The 16,416-nt window shown below is 38.5% G+C and overlaps 1 protein-coding gene across 1 annotated transcript in view; it reads left to right on the forward strand.

The window, feature by feature from the left end:
- Nucleotides 1–10,422: 10,422 nt before the first annotated feature.
- Nucleotides 10,423–16,416, forward strand: part of fign (fidgetin) — a 35,032-nt gene continuing 29,038 nt past the window's right edge. Inside the window, 2 exon segments of the mRNA XM_013137820.4 lie at nucleotides 10,423–10,573; nucleotides 11,406–11,440. Coding sequence (XP_012993274.4) covers nucleotides 11,416–11,440 — 25 coding nt within the window. The 5' untranslated portion in view covers nucleotides 10,423–10,573; nucleotides 11,406–11,415.

Consider the following 16,416-nt stretch of genomic DNA (forward strand, 5'->3'; position numbering starts at 1 on the left):
TACACTTGGGTCCTCTGTCAGACAGGTTCATCATATCCTCAGTTGATTTAAACTTCTTAAATTGCCCAAATAGAAAACATGGGTATTTTCAGCCTTGTCACTTGAATTTCAGCATTTTGTCTTATTTAATTTGTGTGTTCTTTTACCTTCCCCATGTCGATAGTCTACCTTTTTCCTCATTCCTACAGAGGTATCTAACAATTCTGGAGGAAATTGGAATTTTTAAATCAGGCTGTTTTCACAGTACCGCTTGTTGTCTATTAGAGATTATGTCATTTTGAACATTCAGTGTTATGCAGCCATGGTACAGCCATTGCCAGCTCTGACACCTGACTGCACTGCAGAGAGAAAACAGTGGGATTTGCGAAAGATGGTGGGAAGAAGATGTTGAAGTAAGTTTGAATAGGAAGGTTAGATAGGTTGAGTGATGGTTAAGGGATGATACAGGCAGACAGCTTTCGAAAGAATGAGTCTAGCTCAAGCCCAGCAGATGTGTATGTATTTGTATTTTGGAGTTCATTCTGCACCTCATCCACCTGAACTGGTGTTCTCAAATGTTTGCGCATTATTATCCAAAATAACATTATTTTTTTCCAGGTGTCATGCCTCCATTAACCTGAAGAGTACCGTCCGTTTTTTAAAAACATGCCTTCAAGGGTGGTAAAACAATTGGATGAGGTAGTAGTGCACCTGTTTCTGCAGCATTTTACAAGCCAGAGAAAATAACCTACATATCTTACAATGGTCTGGCAGATGGGAACATCGCTGAGACAAGTCCTATGTCTCCATTGAACAGGGACAACAATATATTTTTGGTGCTAGGTTTGATTGTGGAACTGCCAAAACACAAAGACAACAACTGTTACATGCTACAATGACCTAATACATTTTTTGATCAAATAGTAGGTACATTCAACCAATGACATCATTCAACCAATGATGTAATTCAACCAATGACAACATTCAACCAATAATGTCAGTCAACCAATGACAACATTCAACCAATGATGTTAGTACAATATTGGAATATACACTCACCTAAAGGATTATTAGGAACACCATACTAATCCTTTGTTTGACCCCATTTCGCCTTCAGAACTGCCTTAATTCTATGTGGCATTGATTCAACAAGGTGCTGAAAGCATTCCTCAGAAATGTTGGCCCATATTGATAGGATAGCATCTTGCAGTTGATGGAGATTTGTGGGATGCACACCCAGGGCACGAAGCTCCCGTTCCACCACATCCCAAAGATGCTCTATTGGGTTGAGATCTGGTGACTGTGGGGGCCATTTCAGAACAGTGAACTCATTGTCATGTTCAGGAATTTTGTAGCCATCAGAGGATGGGTACATGATGGTCATAAAGGGATGGACATGGTCAGAAACAATGCTCAGGTAGGCCGTGGCATTTAAACGATGCCCAATTGGCACTAAGGGGCCTAAAGTGTGCCAAGAAAACATCCCCCACACAATTACACCACCACCACCAGCCTGCACAGTGGTAACAAGGCATGATGGATCCATGTTCTCATTCTGTTTATGCCAAATTCTGACTCTACCATCTGAATGTCTCAACAGAAATCGTAACTCATCAGACCAGGCAACATTCTTCCAGTCTTCAACTGTCCAATTTTGGTGAGCTCGTGCAAATTGTAGCCTCTTTTTCCTATTTGTAGTGGAGATGAGTGGTACCCGGTGGGGTCTTCTGCTGTTGTAGCCCATCCGCCTCAAGGTTGTGCGTGTTGTGGCTTCATAAATGCTTTGCTGCATACCTCGGTTGTAACAAGTGGTTATTTCAGTCAAAGTTGCTCTTCTATCAGCTTGAATCAGTCGGCCCATTCTCCTCTGACCTCTAGCATCAACAAGGCATTTTCGCCCACAGGACTGCCGTATACTGGATGTTTTTCCCTTTTCACACCATTCTTTGTAAACCCTAGAAATGGTTGTGCGTGTAAATCCCAGTAACTGAGCAGATTGTGAAATACTCAGACCGGCCCGTCTGGCACCAACAACTATGCCACGCTCAAAATTGCTTAAATCACCTTTCTTTCCCATTCTGACATTCAGTTTGGAGTTCAGGAGATTGTCTTGACCAGGACCACACCCCTAAATGCATTGAACCAACTGCCATGTGATTGGTTGATTAGATAATTCCATTAATGAGAAATTGAACAGGTGTTCCTAATAATCCTTTAGGTGAGTGTATAATAACGCTATAGACACATTTGTTTCTGAAACATCTCAGTAAGTCAGAATGATGTAGGGAGACTAGAAAACATCCAAAACAGTGTGTATCTGTCAGGTTTCCCTTTATGATTAATTAATTAATTTAGGTAAACAAAATAACATATATCACAGTTAGCTGAATATTTAGATTGGACAACACAAAAAAGAGACATTCACAAATATTGTATTGAAGACAAACTCCAACCGTGATCCTAAAATGGATGTCGCAACAAATATATTATTAAAGCAGCACCTACATTATATGTCTGATCAAGGTGGAGGTCTGGCAGCATACACCTCCCGTTTAAGATATACATTTACCACATAATGTACTTTACGGCTTAGAATGGCTGGAAAGTAACCATCTGTTAGAAACTTGCAAATATGTTTGGGATTTTCTTTTTTTTTAAATAATAATGTTTTCTATTTTCCTCAGTATTAAATATCTGACAAACAACACATCCAAATAAAAGGTTACATTTTGCCAATATAATGGAAAACCCAAATTCAGTTTTTTTGAATATGATCACAATGTATAGGAAAATGTCTGAACTACTATGTTTTCGAGGAGTTGGGAAGGAAGAGGCTTTATGCCCCACCCTGCTTTATCTGATGTTTTAGCGGTGGTGAATACCTGACCTCCTAGTGGGTCTACAGTGACAGATCCATCAAAGCAGTGGAGGCTGTCTCACCTGATGTGGAGTCAGGCATGGGGTTCTGCCTGGCACAGAGAGATGAGGCTCTGACTACATTGTCCACTGGCAACCAGCCAAACTGGCCTCACAACCATTGTCCTTCACCCCTCACACCCATGCTGAAGCTTGATATTCAATTATATTGTAACTTTCTGTGTCAGATTTCAACTGATATATCACCGGGTTTTAAGTTGAAATAGGATGTTAAATAGACATGACACTGAATTACTGTCTTTGGAAATAATCATGTCATTTTCTAATTATCTGGAGGATCTAAAAAATAGGCATTCTTATTATTACAATTTATTTAACAAAAGCAACTTTGTCAGTGCTCTCAAATCTAACAGATGGAGCTTATAAGGAACAGAAGGTATATCAATCTTGGATCACTCAGTTGGAATGGTAATTCAATTACTTCTTCAAGTGGTCATTTCTGAGAATGTTTCATAAAGGCTATTTACTATGTGTGTGTGTGTGTGTGTGTGTGTGTGCGCGCATGTGAGTGTGTGTCATTGCCCGGAGTTGGATTTGAGTAAAACAAATTAAAAAGGCCTGTAGCTTTAAAAAAAAATAACTTTCTATTTTTTACAATATTTTGAGAGGGGGAGAGTCCCCTTCAAACTCACTATACAGGCCCCAATACAACTACTCCGAGTTTAAAAGTGCTACACAAGTAAAATTTCAGGACTCCAGCTCAAATAAAAGTTTCCCTGTCCGATAATGGCACCGTGCGGTCAAACTCGACCAACTGTTTCATGTTAGCTAGATACGATTCATGATTCATGTTAGCTAGATAACTGAGATACGTTGCAGTTGTAGCACTATTGCATTTAGGGGTGTGGTCCTGGTCAAGACAATCTCCTGAACTCCAAACTGAATGTCAGAATGGGAAAGAAAGGAGATTTAAGCAATTTTGGAGTTCAGGAGATTGTCTTGACCAGGACCACACCCCTAAATGCATTGAAGCAACTGCCATGTGATTGGTTGATTAGATAATTGCATTATTGAGAAAATGAACAGGTATTCCTAATAATACTTTAGGTGAGTAGATATGCATATAAATCAGACACATACATTTGAATTGTAATGGAACTAAATGCACATACTCTAAACACTGTCCAGACTCAATGCAATGGTGCTACAACTGCAACGTATCTCAGTTATCTAGCTAACATGAATCATGAATCGTATCTAGCTAACAAGGAACATTTGGTCGAGTTTGACCGCACATTATCGGACAGGGAAACTTTTATTTGAGCTAATTGTTATTACTCATGTTTTTGTGTCTGCTCCAAATTGGCCAAACACAGTATTAGTATGGTGTTCCTAATAATCCTTTAGGTGAGTGTACATGCTAGCCCATGGCCGTTTATATTCTATTGGTCAAAACAGTGACCATATTTTAAGGTACCAGTTTTGAAAATGTTACATTGAGTGAGCTTTCTCCATAAAAGCCAAGATCTCGCGATACATGGCCCCATCCATCCTCCCCTCAATACGGTGCAGTCATCCTGTCCCCTTTGCAGAAAAAAAAAACCCAAAGAAGGATGTTTCCACCTTGTGTGGAAAATCTTTGGAGGGAGCAGAAAGTCTGTATTGCCCAGCGACAGCCCCGAAACCTGAAGGATCTGGAGAGTGGAGGAGAGAGAGGTATGGAGGAGTGGGCCAAAATCCCTGCTGCAGTGTGTGCAAACCTGGTCAAGAACTACAGGAAAAGTATGATCTCTGTAATTGCAAACAAAGCTTTCTGTACCAAATATTAAGTTCTGCTTTTCTGATGTATCAAATACTTATGTCATACAATAAAATGCAAATTAATTACTTAAAAATCATACAATTGATTGTTTTTTTTTTTGATGATTGATGATTTTCTGGATTTTTGTTTTAGATTCCGTCACTCACAGTTGAAGAGTACCTATGATAGAAATTACAGACTTCTACATGCTTTGTAAGTGGCAAAACCTGTAAATTCGGCAGTGTATCAAATACTTGTTATCCCCACTGTATATATATATATATATATCTTGTGCCAGAGTATTTATACATAATACCTAATTTCACAACTGTTTGTCCCAAGAGGTGAGACAAACAGCATTATATGTACAAAAATTGTCAGAAGCTTTAGTGCCTCAGTTGAGCATTCTACTTCTCAGAGAGCCTAGATATTTTATTGAGTCCATCCAACTAAAGAACTGTAAACCATGGGGATTTTCTCCAGCCAGGTAATATTCCCCTCAACCTTGCCGCAGTTAGACTGCCCCCTCAGAAGAAGCATGATTACTGTACCCTGCTGGAGTGGGCAGAAAAAAGCACAGCATACAAAAGTTTGAACTTGGACTTGTAGTATATACACAACAATGTTATAGTCCATGTATTTCACACAGTAACACACAGGTTCTTTGCAAATGTCTCAATGGCCTGGTAAACCAATTACATGGGTCTACATGTGAATGCATTACACCAAAAGCATTTTCTGTTCAGATTCATTCATAGCTGATCATTTGGATGAACACTACTCAGGTAAAACATTAAAGCGATGATGTGGGAGCAGAGATTACCGTATTTTTATTTTTTTTGAAGTGTGCATATGATTGAGGACTTGATGGCTGAGAGAGACAGAGAGTGCATACTTGAATTTCAAGCACAAACACTACAATCTAATCGTAGTAAATCTCAAAATATCCCCTACAACAAACATCCACTGTCCTACAGAAGATTTTTAAACACAAGTTATTGTCAGCGTGTACTAGGCAGGTATGAAACCCAAACAAGGAGGGTTTTGAGATGGTAGCTATGATGCCAATCTCTAAACATTACAATTAAGCAGAACATGTACACGGATTTTAAGTTGTATATTCAAGGGATTTCAGAATCCACTGGCATAGTTTGAAGTGAATAAAATGTGCTGTATTCAGTGTTGAAACACAGTGCTGAAAATTGACAATTTATTATCGCCATGGAGATCAATAATGGGGACAGGATCATTGTGAAGAGTGTCTGCTGGTTTAATGCAGAGAGGACGTCATTATTATTTTCTTTCTCCTAATGACGGTCATTATGCACAGACACTGATTGAATTCCATTTGTTACCTGCGTTTGAGCTTGAGTGGAATAATTACCATTTAATTACCATCTACATTAAAATGCATATACAAATTTTCAAGCCCAGACCTCCCTATAAAAATAACTAAAATATTATTTGAATGTGAAGTGAATTGGAATATTAGCCAGACCTGTTTTAAATACCTGATTGAGTATTAAAGTCTGATTGTATGAAATTACCTGTCCACATGTTTTTTATTTTGTAGCTGCATGAATTCTCAGAAGATGCACAAAGAATTGCAAGAAAAAACCACTTGTAGCTATCACCAGCCTTCTCAGCATCCTCACTTAATATTTTATTAAAATGGATCTGCTGGTAAATGTAATCAATATCCAGCTCCCAGTCTAAATTGCCTTTTCAACCTCTTGTGCCATATTCCAAATAATATTGCTTTTTCATTGTTACCAGCATTTGACAGCTATTTTCATTCATTGCATTTTTTTTGTTTGTTCAAATGATAACCCCATGATGCATGCATTACATGTTCAAAATCTAATATTGAGATAGCATTGTTTGTATAAACACAAATCAGAACCCATATACAGCAGATAAGTCGGTACCTGGTTACAATCATAAACAAATTATTGCTGGGGATTTGGGAAATGCATTATTTTCCATTATGATGACAACTATGGCCAGGTAATTATGCAGTGCAATTAATGCTGGTAATACTGGCAGGCCAGTCAATTCAAGGTTACATTGCTGCACAGGGGATAAAAGCTAAAGTTGCTATTTTATACATCTCAAGTCATTGGTCTATAAAATGTGTTTGTTTATCCTTGGGTGCATGTATTCAGCACCAACAAGAACATGTCACTTCTCGTCTCCTGTTATACTGGTGTTCATCTTGCACATATTTACCCAAGTGGAATTAAGACCATTTGTGTGGAAGGTAAATAAGGAATGCACTTTCCTAATATAGCCTTTCTGCGGCAACATTCACAGCTGTGGCTGAGCATTGAGGCTACTGAGGTAAACGGGGTGGGGTTCTGGTGAGACCCAATCAATCACTGACAGATTACTGCTAAAGCCACTTCCAGACCCATTAAAGAGGGACAAATGCAGAATTGCAACTGAACAACTTCTACTTTTAAGCCAACAGTGGGACTTCCTGGTTATTTATCAAAGTCATTGCTGGTGAGCAGTACGGCTGGCTGCACGATTGTAGTTCACAGCAGATAGAGTTGAGTGGCGGCACAGCATTGAAAGGAGTGTTTATGCCCTCAGCTGTGGCGCTGTCAGCCTTGTGGAATTTACTGTAAATCACATTGCTTTTATTGCAAGATTTAGTAGCTTATCCTCTCTGGGCTCCATTCACTTCAAGCTTGTCCCCATTAGGATTTTAGCCCCGGTCCATAAAGGGACTTGGCCACACATCATCAAATAATGTGAGAACCCTTTCATTTTACCCCACTTTTTTTACCTGGACTCTTGAGCAGTCATTGAGTTTAATTGTGGAAGGTCCTATGGACTTTCTTTCTTGTTCAAACCACTTTCTCCCAAACCTCCTTACAGTGTATCAATCCCCAGAGCGTCGACACAATGATTGTTACTTTCATTTCCATTCAAAGACCTCACTGATTTTCCCCAGATGTGTTTGTTCAACGCACCTGAGGACAACATTTTGAAATAATCCAGTGCAGTGCTTACTCTAAATATAAAAGGCACAGGCTGGCAGTCAATTAGAATGATATTAACAAGACTACTCCCCCCGCCCCAACTGCCTCTCTCCAAAAACGGGAAAAGCTCAAAGGCAGCTAAATATTTCATTTAAGGCAGAATATTTTGTCTACAGTCTAGACTATAAATTAAAAGGTATGAGGAAAGGAAACATTGCTATTTCATCTGTGTTGTTTCCATATCAGAGAGATGAGAGATGTTCTCATCTCTATTTATAGAAACAGTGTTAGCCGCACCTGTTACCAGCAGTAGCTTTTTGATGCAATGAGAATGTAGTGGGGCTAGAATGTTTACGCAAGATTCGTGTCCCACAGTGAAATTGTTCATCTCCTCAGGAATAAGGTTAGGGGTTTACAGAGGCACGTGACTGGCTGTTTTTTAACCTTCTGCCTACAGACTCTTATGTCACCTCTGATCACTTCAACAGTGGTTGCTGGGGGTTTATTATTCCTGCCATGGCAAATGCTGCTCTCAAAGGATGTGATTGTGTCATTCGAGATATTTTAAACACATAGGAAATGAATGAAATGTTGTGCTCCACACATCACTGCCTCAGGGAAGCAGATAATCATCTCATTCTATGATCATTTTATTTAGTTGGTTCTGTTATGTTATGAGGTCTATAAAGAAAACTTAGATAGTGGGCCCTAATTGTAAAATACTTATAATAATTTAGTGCATAATAATATCCAATTCTGTCTTTCTGTTTTATTCTAACTTGTTTTGACAATTATGTACGAGATAATGTACAATATGAACTATTTAAATAAAAGTAATCATCCATTTAAAATGGGTTGTAGTTTAACATTATGCATCACCCTTTCAATTGAAAACCCAGTATAGGTAAAATGGATGCTGAAACCACAGTAACATCAATCAGTGCTGTGTTATTGTAATATGCCTTAATAGTTATAAAATCAGGGGTTTGGGTATTGGATTCTGTGAGAATACTGCTTTTCTTTCCAATGAATTAATGATCTATGAGGTTAATGAATGTCAATTTAGCCAATCCTAATGAATGATTAACAGCAATAGTCATAAACGGGAACAAAGGTGAAAGCGAAGAAAGAAAAAAAAAGAGGAATTTCTGATCAATGGCCATTTTTGTGTTATAAGTTGATCAGTCGCTGTAGAAGGTTTCAGGTGGGTGATGGACATCGGCTGCAGACCTGATGCATGGGGTGGCTGGATGATGTGTGTATTGACGTGCTGTAGCAAGGGTTCAGGGAGGCAGCTGGGCAAAAATAATTTAGAATGTCCTGCCCGCTGACACAAGGACAAAGGCACAGACAGAACATTCTCATATGAGGGAGGAGACAATGGACGCGGATGCACCTGGAAATGCACTGCGGTTGTTTTCCACCTGACCTCTATAACACCAGGAGATTGTCAGAGGCAGTTCCTAGAAGCAAACAGTCTGGTCGCTACAGCATTAAACGGGAATTGGACCACTCAGGTAGAGCAATTTCATCACTGGTGAACAGAGGTGTGTCCTCAATTCCATGGTTGGAAACATCTCAAGCAGGAGATTAATACCTGATCTGATTACATCTACTGTTCTGACTGTACTTTCTCATCCTTGGCTTTCACCTTGCCTGACCTAAATTGCTTAAAGCAATGAACATGTAAGATAATGAGACTACTTTTTGTGGACTGGTTTCCAGGCATTTTACTCATCAGTATATATATCATACTTATATCAGAATAATACTTTTCTTTGAAATAAAAAATGCCATATTACCTCGCAAAAACCTCAAGAGATAGATTAAGGAGGGAACAATTGGGCAAAAGATCACAGAAAAAAACCAAGGTAGGATTTTCTTTCCCACAGGCTGCAAGGCTGTAGGTATCAACTGTGCACCGTTGAATCAGTGCTGTAATTACTAGTTGGGAGTGTGTGAGTTCGAGCTGTCATTGGTCAGAGTTGGACAGCGGTTGAATCTGGGCTGCCTATGGGTAGGAATCCTCTAAAGAGCTCGGGATCTGCTGGAAATGGCATGATGGTCTGTGGGGAGTGCTCAAGGCTGAATCAATGCATCACTCCAAGGCCCTCACACATGAATTTGAGAGGGCATTGTGGGACTAGAGGGTGCCTGGATTCAGATCACATGTCTAACTGGGGTTTCTCCAAGCCTGCAATCTCAGTGGGCTAGAGGGATAACCTCCTCCCTTCAAGGAGCTGAGGAATGATAAAGACAGAGATGGATGGGATCTACCTTTCTGTATCATATATTTTAACATTAGACTATATAGTAAGTATTTATACATTTCTGAAGCAAAATCAGTATTTGTTATTAAAATATATATGAATATACGTGAATTTTGATAATATTACAAAAATACATGAACTATTGTGTAGTTAAATACTTTTTGCATCTCGGAGTAGTATAATAAAATAAAAATATTTCGCTCACCAGTACATTGACCAGACCTACTATATTTATCGGCAATGTATAACATATGGTAAGATACTCATGATATCCTATATGACCTATATAATAAATACATTTAATATATTCGTTATGGAATCATAAGCTATATACTGAATATGGTCATATCGTGTTCATAAATAATCGCTAAGCAATTCCCCCAGCGTAAAAGCAACCTAAACTCGCATCTATGGAAGCGCTTTGAATTTGCCACCTCCGACAGAGTACATGCGCAGTGCACCGCATGCTGCCTTCTGTAGAGCAGCTGTCCAGGGTTTGGAATTCCAACATGGCAGAGGCTCTGGTCAGTCTTCCTCTCACTAACTTGGAATGGTTACAAATCGCAAGCAGCCGCGCTTAACCCGAGGACCAATTCACCAAGCATATCCACTGGATCGATGTTACACTAATCTCTGAAGCTGTCCTGTCAAATATACAGGTAAGAGTTAATATGTCTCTGTCTTAGATATGAACAATTAAAAAGAAACGAAGCTGCACTACGCAAGAGCAAGACGCTTTATGGTATGCCCTCGAACTGAAAGCGTTCTCAAGCATCATGCAGAATATCAGTAGTAGGCTTTGGAATTATTACATATTTAAAATGTATAGATAGCCACTTTCAAATGTTAAAGTAGCATATTGCTCGGATGTGAAGTTTTTGCCACGGCTTAAAATCACTCGGGCGCTTATTTAGCAATTAATTATTTCACAATAAATAATTTAAACGAGAAAGTGATGAGGGCGATACAAATTGTTTCAAAGTAACTTTCAAGTGATTACATGGAAATCTGATGATAAAAACTTGTTGGAATACTCCTACCGAGAGATTAATAAATACGTAGGTTATGTTGTCATTGCGCTCGACGTTGTGACAATTGGCTGCATGTAGCCTAATCTATTTTTTCAAAGTAATGGGACATCATGCTGCTTCCTCCAATGCATTGCAAGAGAAGATGTGTCTTCATGTCATCGTGCGCAGCCTCTCGAATGCCTGTGTCCCATAGTTTCAGTTGGAACGAGGTCTGACAGAGGCTTTACATTCGTGGTCATGTGTTTGGTCTCTCTCTTCACATGTTATCCAATAGCTTTTGTTGGTTTTCCTTTCCTAATTATATGCATGTAGGTTAAAATGAATACCTGACAAAAAAGGCCCACGTTTTAAGGCAGTGAAATCCGATAGCTGAGTGGAAAAGTGCCTATAATGAGAAGCAACCTTTGGAATTCCTCGTGAAAATTCCGATTCTGCTGTTTTCCTTTTCCCTTGTTTTTAGGCTTGAAGACATGATCACTAGCACCAGTATTTATGGTATGTTGGACTATTTCACTTATTGATTACATAATAACTGGGAGTATTTTTCCGGTTTGGTATGCATGGCTTATTTTACTGTTGAAAAGTTAAATGTTATTTTTCTTCTATACTTCTAACAATAATTTGATATAGAAATAACATTACATTAGTTAATAACAATGGTTTCTTAACTGCTTATTTTGTCGATGCATCATACATTTGATAGAATTAGAGATTTGCTTTAATACTGAGGTAGCATAGGCTACAGTTCAAAACTAAAAGTTAACTATACTTCTACTTTTAATAATACTAATAATAACAATTCAGTAGTAGCTACAACTATACAGACAGCTATAGCCAACTAATGATAATACTAGTACCAATATACATTGTTTAGTTCAACTTTAGTTCTCTGCCTTATAATACAATAATTATGATGGTTGGCTATATCAGTTTTACATTGTGTAGAACAAGTTCGTGCGTAATTTCTGTCTTTTGCATTCCAAATGTAGATTTTTACACCCTGTTGATCTGATACATTTTTGCATGTAAAAGTTTATTATGTCTTAGTGTGTTATTGACAAATTATCTTCACCCAGCGTAAGATGTTTCTCTTACCCGCAAATTGATTAAGGATTTTTCTAGATTAACATAATGTGATATCGTGTCATTGTCGACGTGATTGATTGATAAAACATTTCTTCCATGTAGCCTATTATGTTAGAAGAATTTCTCTACCATTTTGCCTGTCTTTGGTTTTTGGAAATTCAAGTATAGCCTACAGATCACGTTTGCTCCAAATTGCACTGTCATGGGTCCGGTCCAGTCCAGAGTCTGTTTCCCCATTTACGACAATCGTGTAGTTTTCTTACAAAAATCAAGTGTTTGGGTTTTCACTTGGCTTGTGTGGTCAAATGAATGGCTAAGTGGCCCATCTTGTGATTACATCTATGCGTGTAATTAATCAGATAATCTTTGTAAGCGCCATTTCTGACCTAGTGTTGATACTTTAACGTCAGTTGATATAGTAGTAAATAATATTTAATTGCTTTCTTTCAGACTGCAAAAATGTTTTACTATAATATCACATCTTGTGAACCTGCTGTAAAGTTGAGTATTGCAAACTATAGTAGGCCAGTGTGTCAGTTTAATCAATAACGACAATGATCAGCAGCGCAAATACCATAAGCTGGTGTTGTTTACCAGTCTTGTGTTGTGCTTTTTCGCTGTTACGTTTCAAAATGAATGGAAACATTTGTCTATTCTTGATTCTATTATTAAATGATTAACATTCCGCATTGGCACATTATTAGTCTCCATTAGAGTCGGTCACCCTCTCAGGGTCACATAGCACCTGTTGCAATCCACAGCACACCTCACAGCGTTTAGCAGTTGTTTTGAATGTTAAAAAGATTTACTACATATTCTTACTGAACATTATAATATAAAAACTTTTTTTTTTCAAAACTTATTAAGCTGTATTTAAAACTTGGGCACTTGTTCCCTCAATACAATAATCGAAACATATTTTTGTTTGCACTTCTCATTTGCATTTATATGAGAGGGAATTAAATCATCAACAATGAGCTGAAGTGTGTTTTTATGCCACTTCAGGAAAATGTACATCACAACCACTTCCATTATGTTGGAGTGCTTTGCTTTAATGTGTTTTCATGAAAGTGGACATGATGGTCATGTGTTTAAGGCAGGACTATGTTTGTGTTTTTCAGTGCTTTTTCCCATGCCTTGTTTTAGATTAAACTGTCTATAAGATGCAGCTTTGTATAAAACCAGTTAATTACTGCTTTTTTTTCAATCCAGGAAAATGTACTATTACAGTACACTACTATTTACTTTGGTTGCTCAGTATCTGAGAATAGATAAAAAATGGATTCCCAGGAATTAGTCTGGTTAGCTAGCGTTTCCTATTGTAGCGCCGAGGTCATTGGCGAGTCTTACACTAGGTGATTTTCTTTCCTCCTGATTTAACCTCTGGCTTCTCCTCTGTGTGTGGTAATGGAAATGACAGCTCTGTTTATTCCTTATTTGGTTGCACTTCGGATTGCAATCTAAGCTGTGTGGTTGACACAGATCCATATGCTGAGTTTTGTGGTACACTTGATGACAGATGCTGACCCTTGCCCTTTTCATCACCCGCTTCGTCTGATTCCTGGCGTGTTCACATGTTAGCATGGGTACTTTAAGACAAAAACTGTCGCAGGATTGATCAGCTTGTGACAATGTAACTACACTCAACCACATTTTTTCCATGTTTTCCTTCACATTAACATACATTTTGTGACACAGTTCGTAATTGTTTGTAATATATTGAGAAATCTATGAAGTATGTAATGGTTTCAATTACGCACATTCCATTTGTTCAGGACTACTGCCAAATTAAGTATATTTATAGAAACTTCTAGATAAATTTTTTTAATAAATCATGCAACATTTAACACAACCACAGTAAACAGTTTGAACATGTATTTTAAGTCAGTTTTCTGTCTTCATTAAACAAATTAATGTAATTGAAGTATTGGAGTTGTTTTTTGTTTTGTTTTTATTTACTTGCCCTACATAAGAAAAGTATCTGTCAGTAGCATATGAACCATTTACCTTCACTACCAGGCTCCTGCAGGTAAAAGGCTTAAAGCAGATAAATCCGTGAGATGACATGTGTTTGATCTAAACCCAGCTGAGCCAGTGAAATAATATTTTGAGTTGACCATGAAAAGGTATCCTTGACCATTTACAGGACTATGCAATCCAAATAGTATCATAACAACCATTGCACAAAGAATATGGTCTGTTTCAGTATTATGGGATGCTACTCCATATACAACACAAATGTGTCTGTTAGTGGAGCAACAAGTCCTCACAGAACACAGAAGCCTCAATTGCTAACAGTAGGCCATCTACTTTTAGTATATTTTCTCACTCCACAAGGACAAACATGTTTGTTTGAATCCAATTTTACTGCAGGTAATTTTTGCTCAATGAAAACTATAAACAATGATATGTATAAAAATAGGGAGGTTAGTTGTATGGTAGATTGTAACTGTTTTCAGTTGTGCATACCAACCTGTCAGCCATAAGGAATCTCAACCATCCCTACAACTACAAAGAGGGGGAATGAAACAGTAAACTAATCTAGGGCCATAACCTAAATACTGAATGTAATTCTGATTAAGACCAGGTATAGAGAGACAAGACTACAGACTGTCTAGTAAAGCCATAATGAAACAGTGGGGTTTTATTGTCTGTAGATAACATTCCTTTCTCCTTCAGCAAGCTACAATAAAGAGTACATTATGATAAGTGATGGATAGAATTGTCTTTGGTGGAAGATGCGACCAGAGCAATTTCCTACAGGATGGAATGTATGAATAAGACTGACAGTTTTTATCATCCTCTAATGGTGACAATTAAAGGGAGCTTGTGACTACCTTAAGTTAGTTCTGTGTAAACACCCCCTGGGAGGTCTGCAGGGCTGTTGTAAACTGATGAAACGCTCATCCTTACAGACGGATACATTTGTCAGTAACTGTAACAAATCCCATTCAGTCTCTCCTGTCTCAATTTTAGACAAAGCCATACGCAAATGAAATCAGTGCGGGGTTGTCATCTTTAAGCAAATATGTTAAGTGTTGTCTTTCGTGCTTTTCATCTGAAAAGCGAGAGAGACCCCAAAGGGATACTCATGCAAATAGAACAAATCCCATCTTCTCTCATAGCAGCATTCTCTCTCTTCTGTCTCTCTCCTCTCTCTCTCTCTCTCTCTGTCTCTTTGGTCTCCCTCATGGCAGCTTGCTATGTTATCTGTGTATGTTTCTCAGTGCACTGACAATTCCTCAAGTGATCTAAGTTGGGGTGCATTAGAAAGTGGAAGCAGCTGTCTGTGGCTATACTGAGAGACGTGTGTGCTCTACTGCAAAGACGAAGGACCCTGAATCCTTGACATCCTCCCCCCTCCTCCCCCATCCACACTCTCATTTAGACGCAGGGACTGTCTGACTGGTATTAGTGTGTGTGTGTGTGTGTGTGTGTGGGGGGGGCTGACTGACAACATAGACATTTTTCAAAAATGTGAGATCAGTTACTCGTGTGTACCCTTCATTTGTCTCCTTTCTGTTCCCTAATTTATGCATGCTTACTGGATCTGAGACATGGATCTGAGGTCCCTGTAAACGTATTGCACTCATACCGGGATGAGGCCGGTCCTGAACAGACTCTGCTATCAGACACTTGGCTTTAGATCCATTTAGATGTGGGTTAGTTTAGACTACATCCTGCTGCCTATGTTAAATCCATATACTCATAGCTGTATTTATTTGAACCTAAAAATCGCCTGGTCCATTTCCATCCGTCTCCCGAAGCCCTTGTCTTTAAGGGTTTAACCTCAACTCAGATATCTGCTTGACATTTACTGTACATGTTGTGGAAAGAGCACCGTTTTTCAAACATTTGCTTTATTTGACCTTTTCTCAAGATTACAGTTAGGATTTGACTGTCGTGTTAAGTGTATTTAGAGCCATATTACCTCTAACCTTAACGTCCCCTTAAACCCTGCCGTCAACCTTAAAACCTTAACATGAGGACATAGAAAAATAATCAAATAAGGAACATTTGCACACATAATCGTAATCTGCATACAGTACATCCTTCTAGAGAATATTAAAAGGCTGTGGTCGTAATGCTAGGTTGTTACACTGAACAACAAATCCTCATTTATCCTGTGCTTTTATATAGATCTTACTATTGCACTGTGCATTGATCTTACTTAGTGACCGGTAATAACCTTAAATGCTTTGAATGGTGGTTCATTTCAGGCCATGTATGTCATGCGGGGTAATTTAACTGATTTAAATGGAGTGTTACTCTGTCTTTAAAGCCCCTTTCTTGCCATTTGAAACAATGCAATGCAGATTTTGTTTCATCTTCTTCACATACAGTAAGCCTCTCTGCCTCTCTGCACTCATAAAGAGCGGAGGCAG

The sequence above is a fragment of the Esox lucius genome, chromosome 16 (assembly GCF_011004845.1).
Source record: "Esox lucius isolate fEsoLuc1 chromosome 16, fEsoLuc1.pri, whole genome shotgun sequence".
NCBI lineage: Eukaryota > Metazoa > Chordata > Actinopteri > Esociformes > Esocidae > Esox > Esox lucius.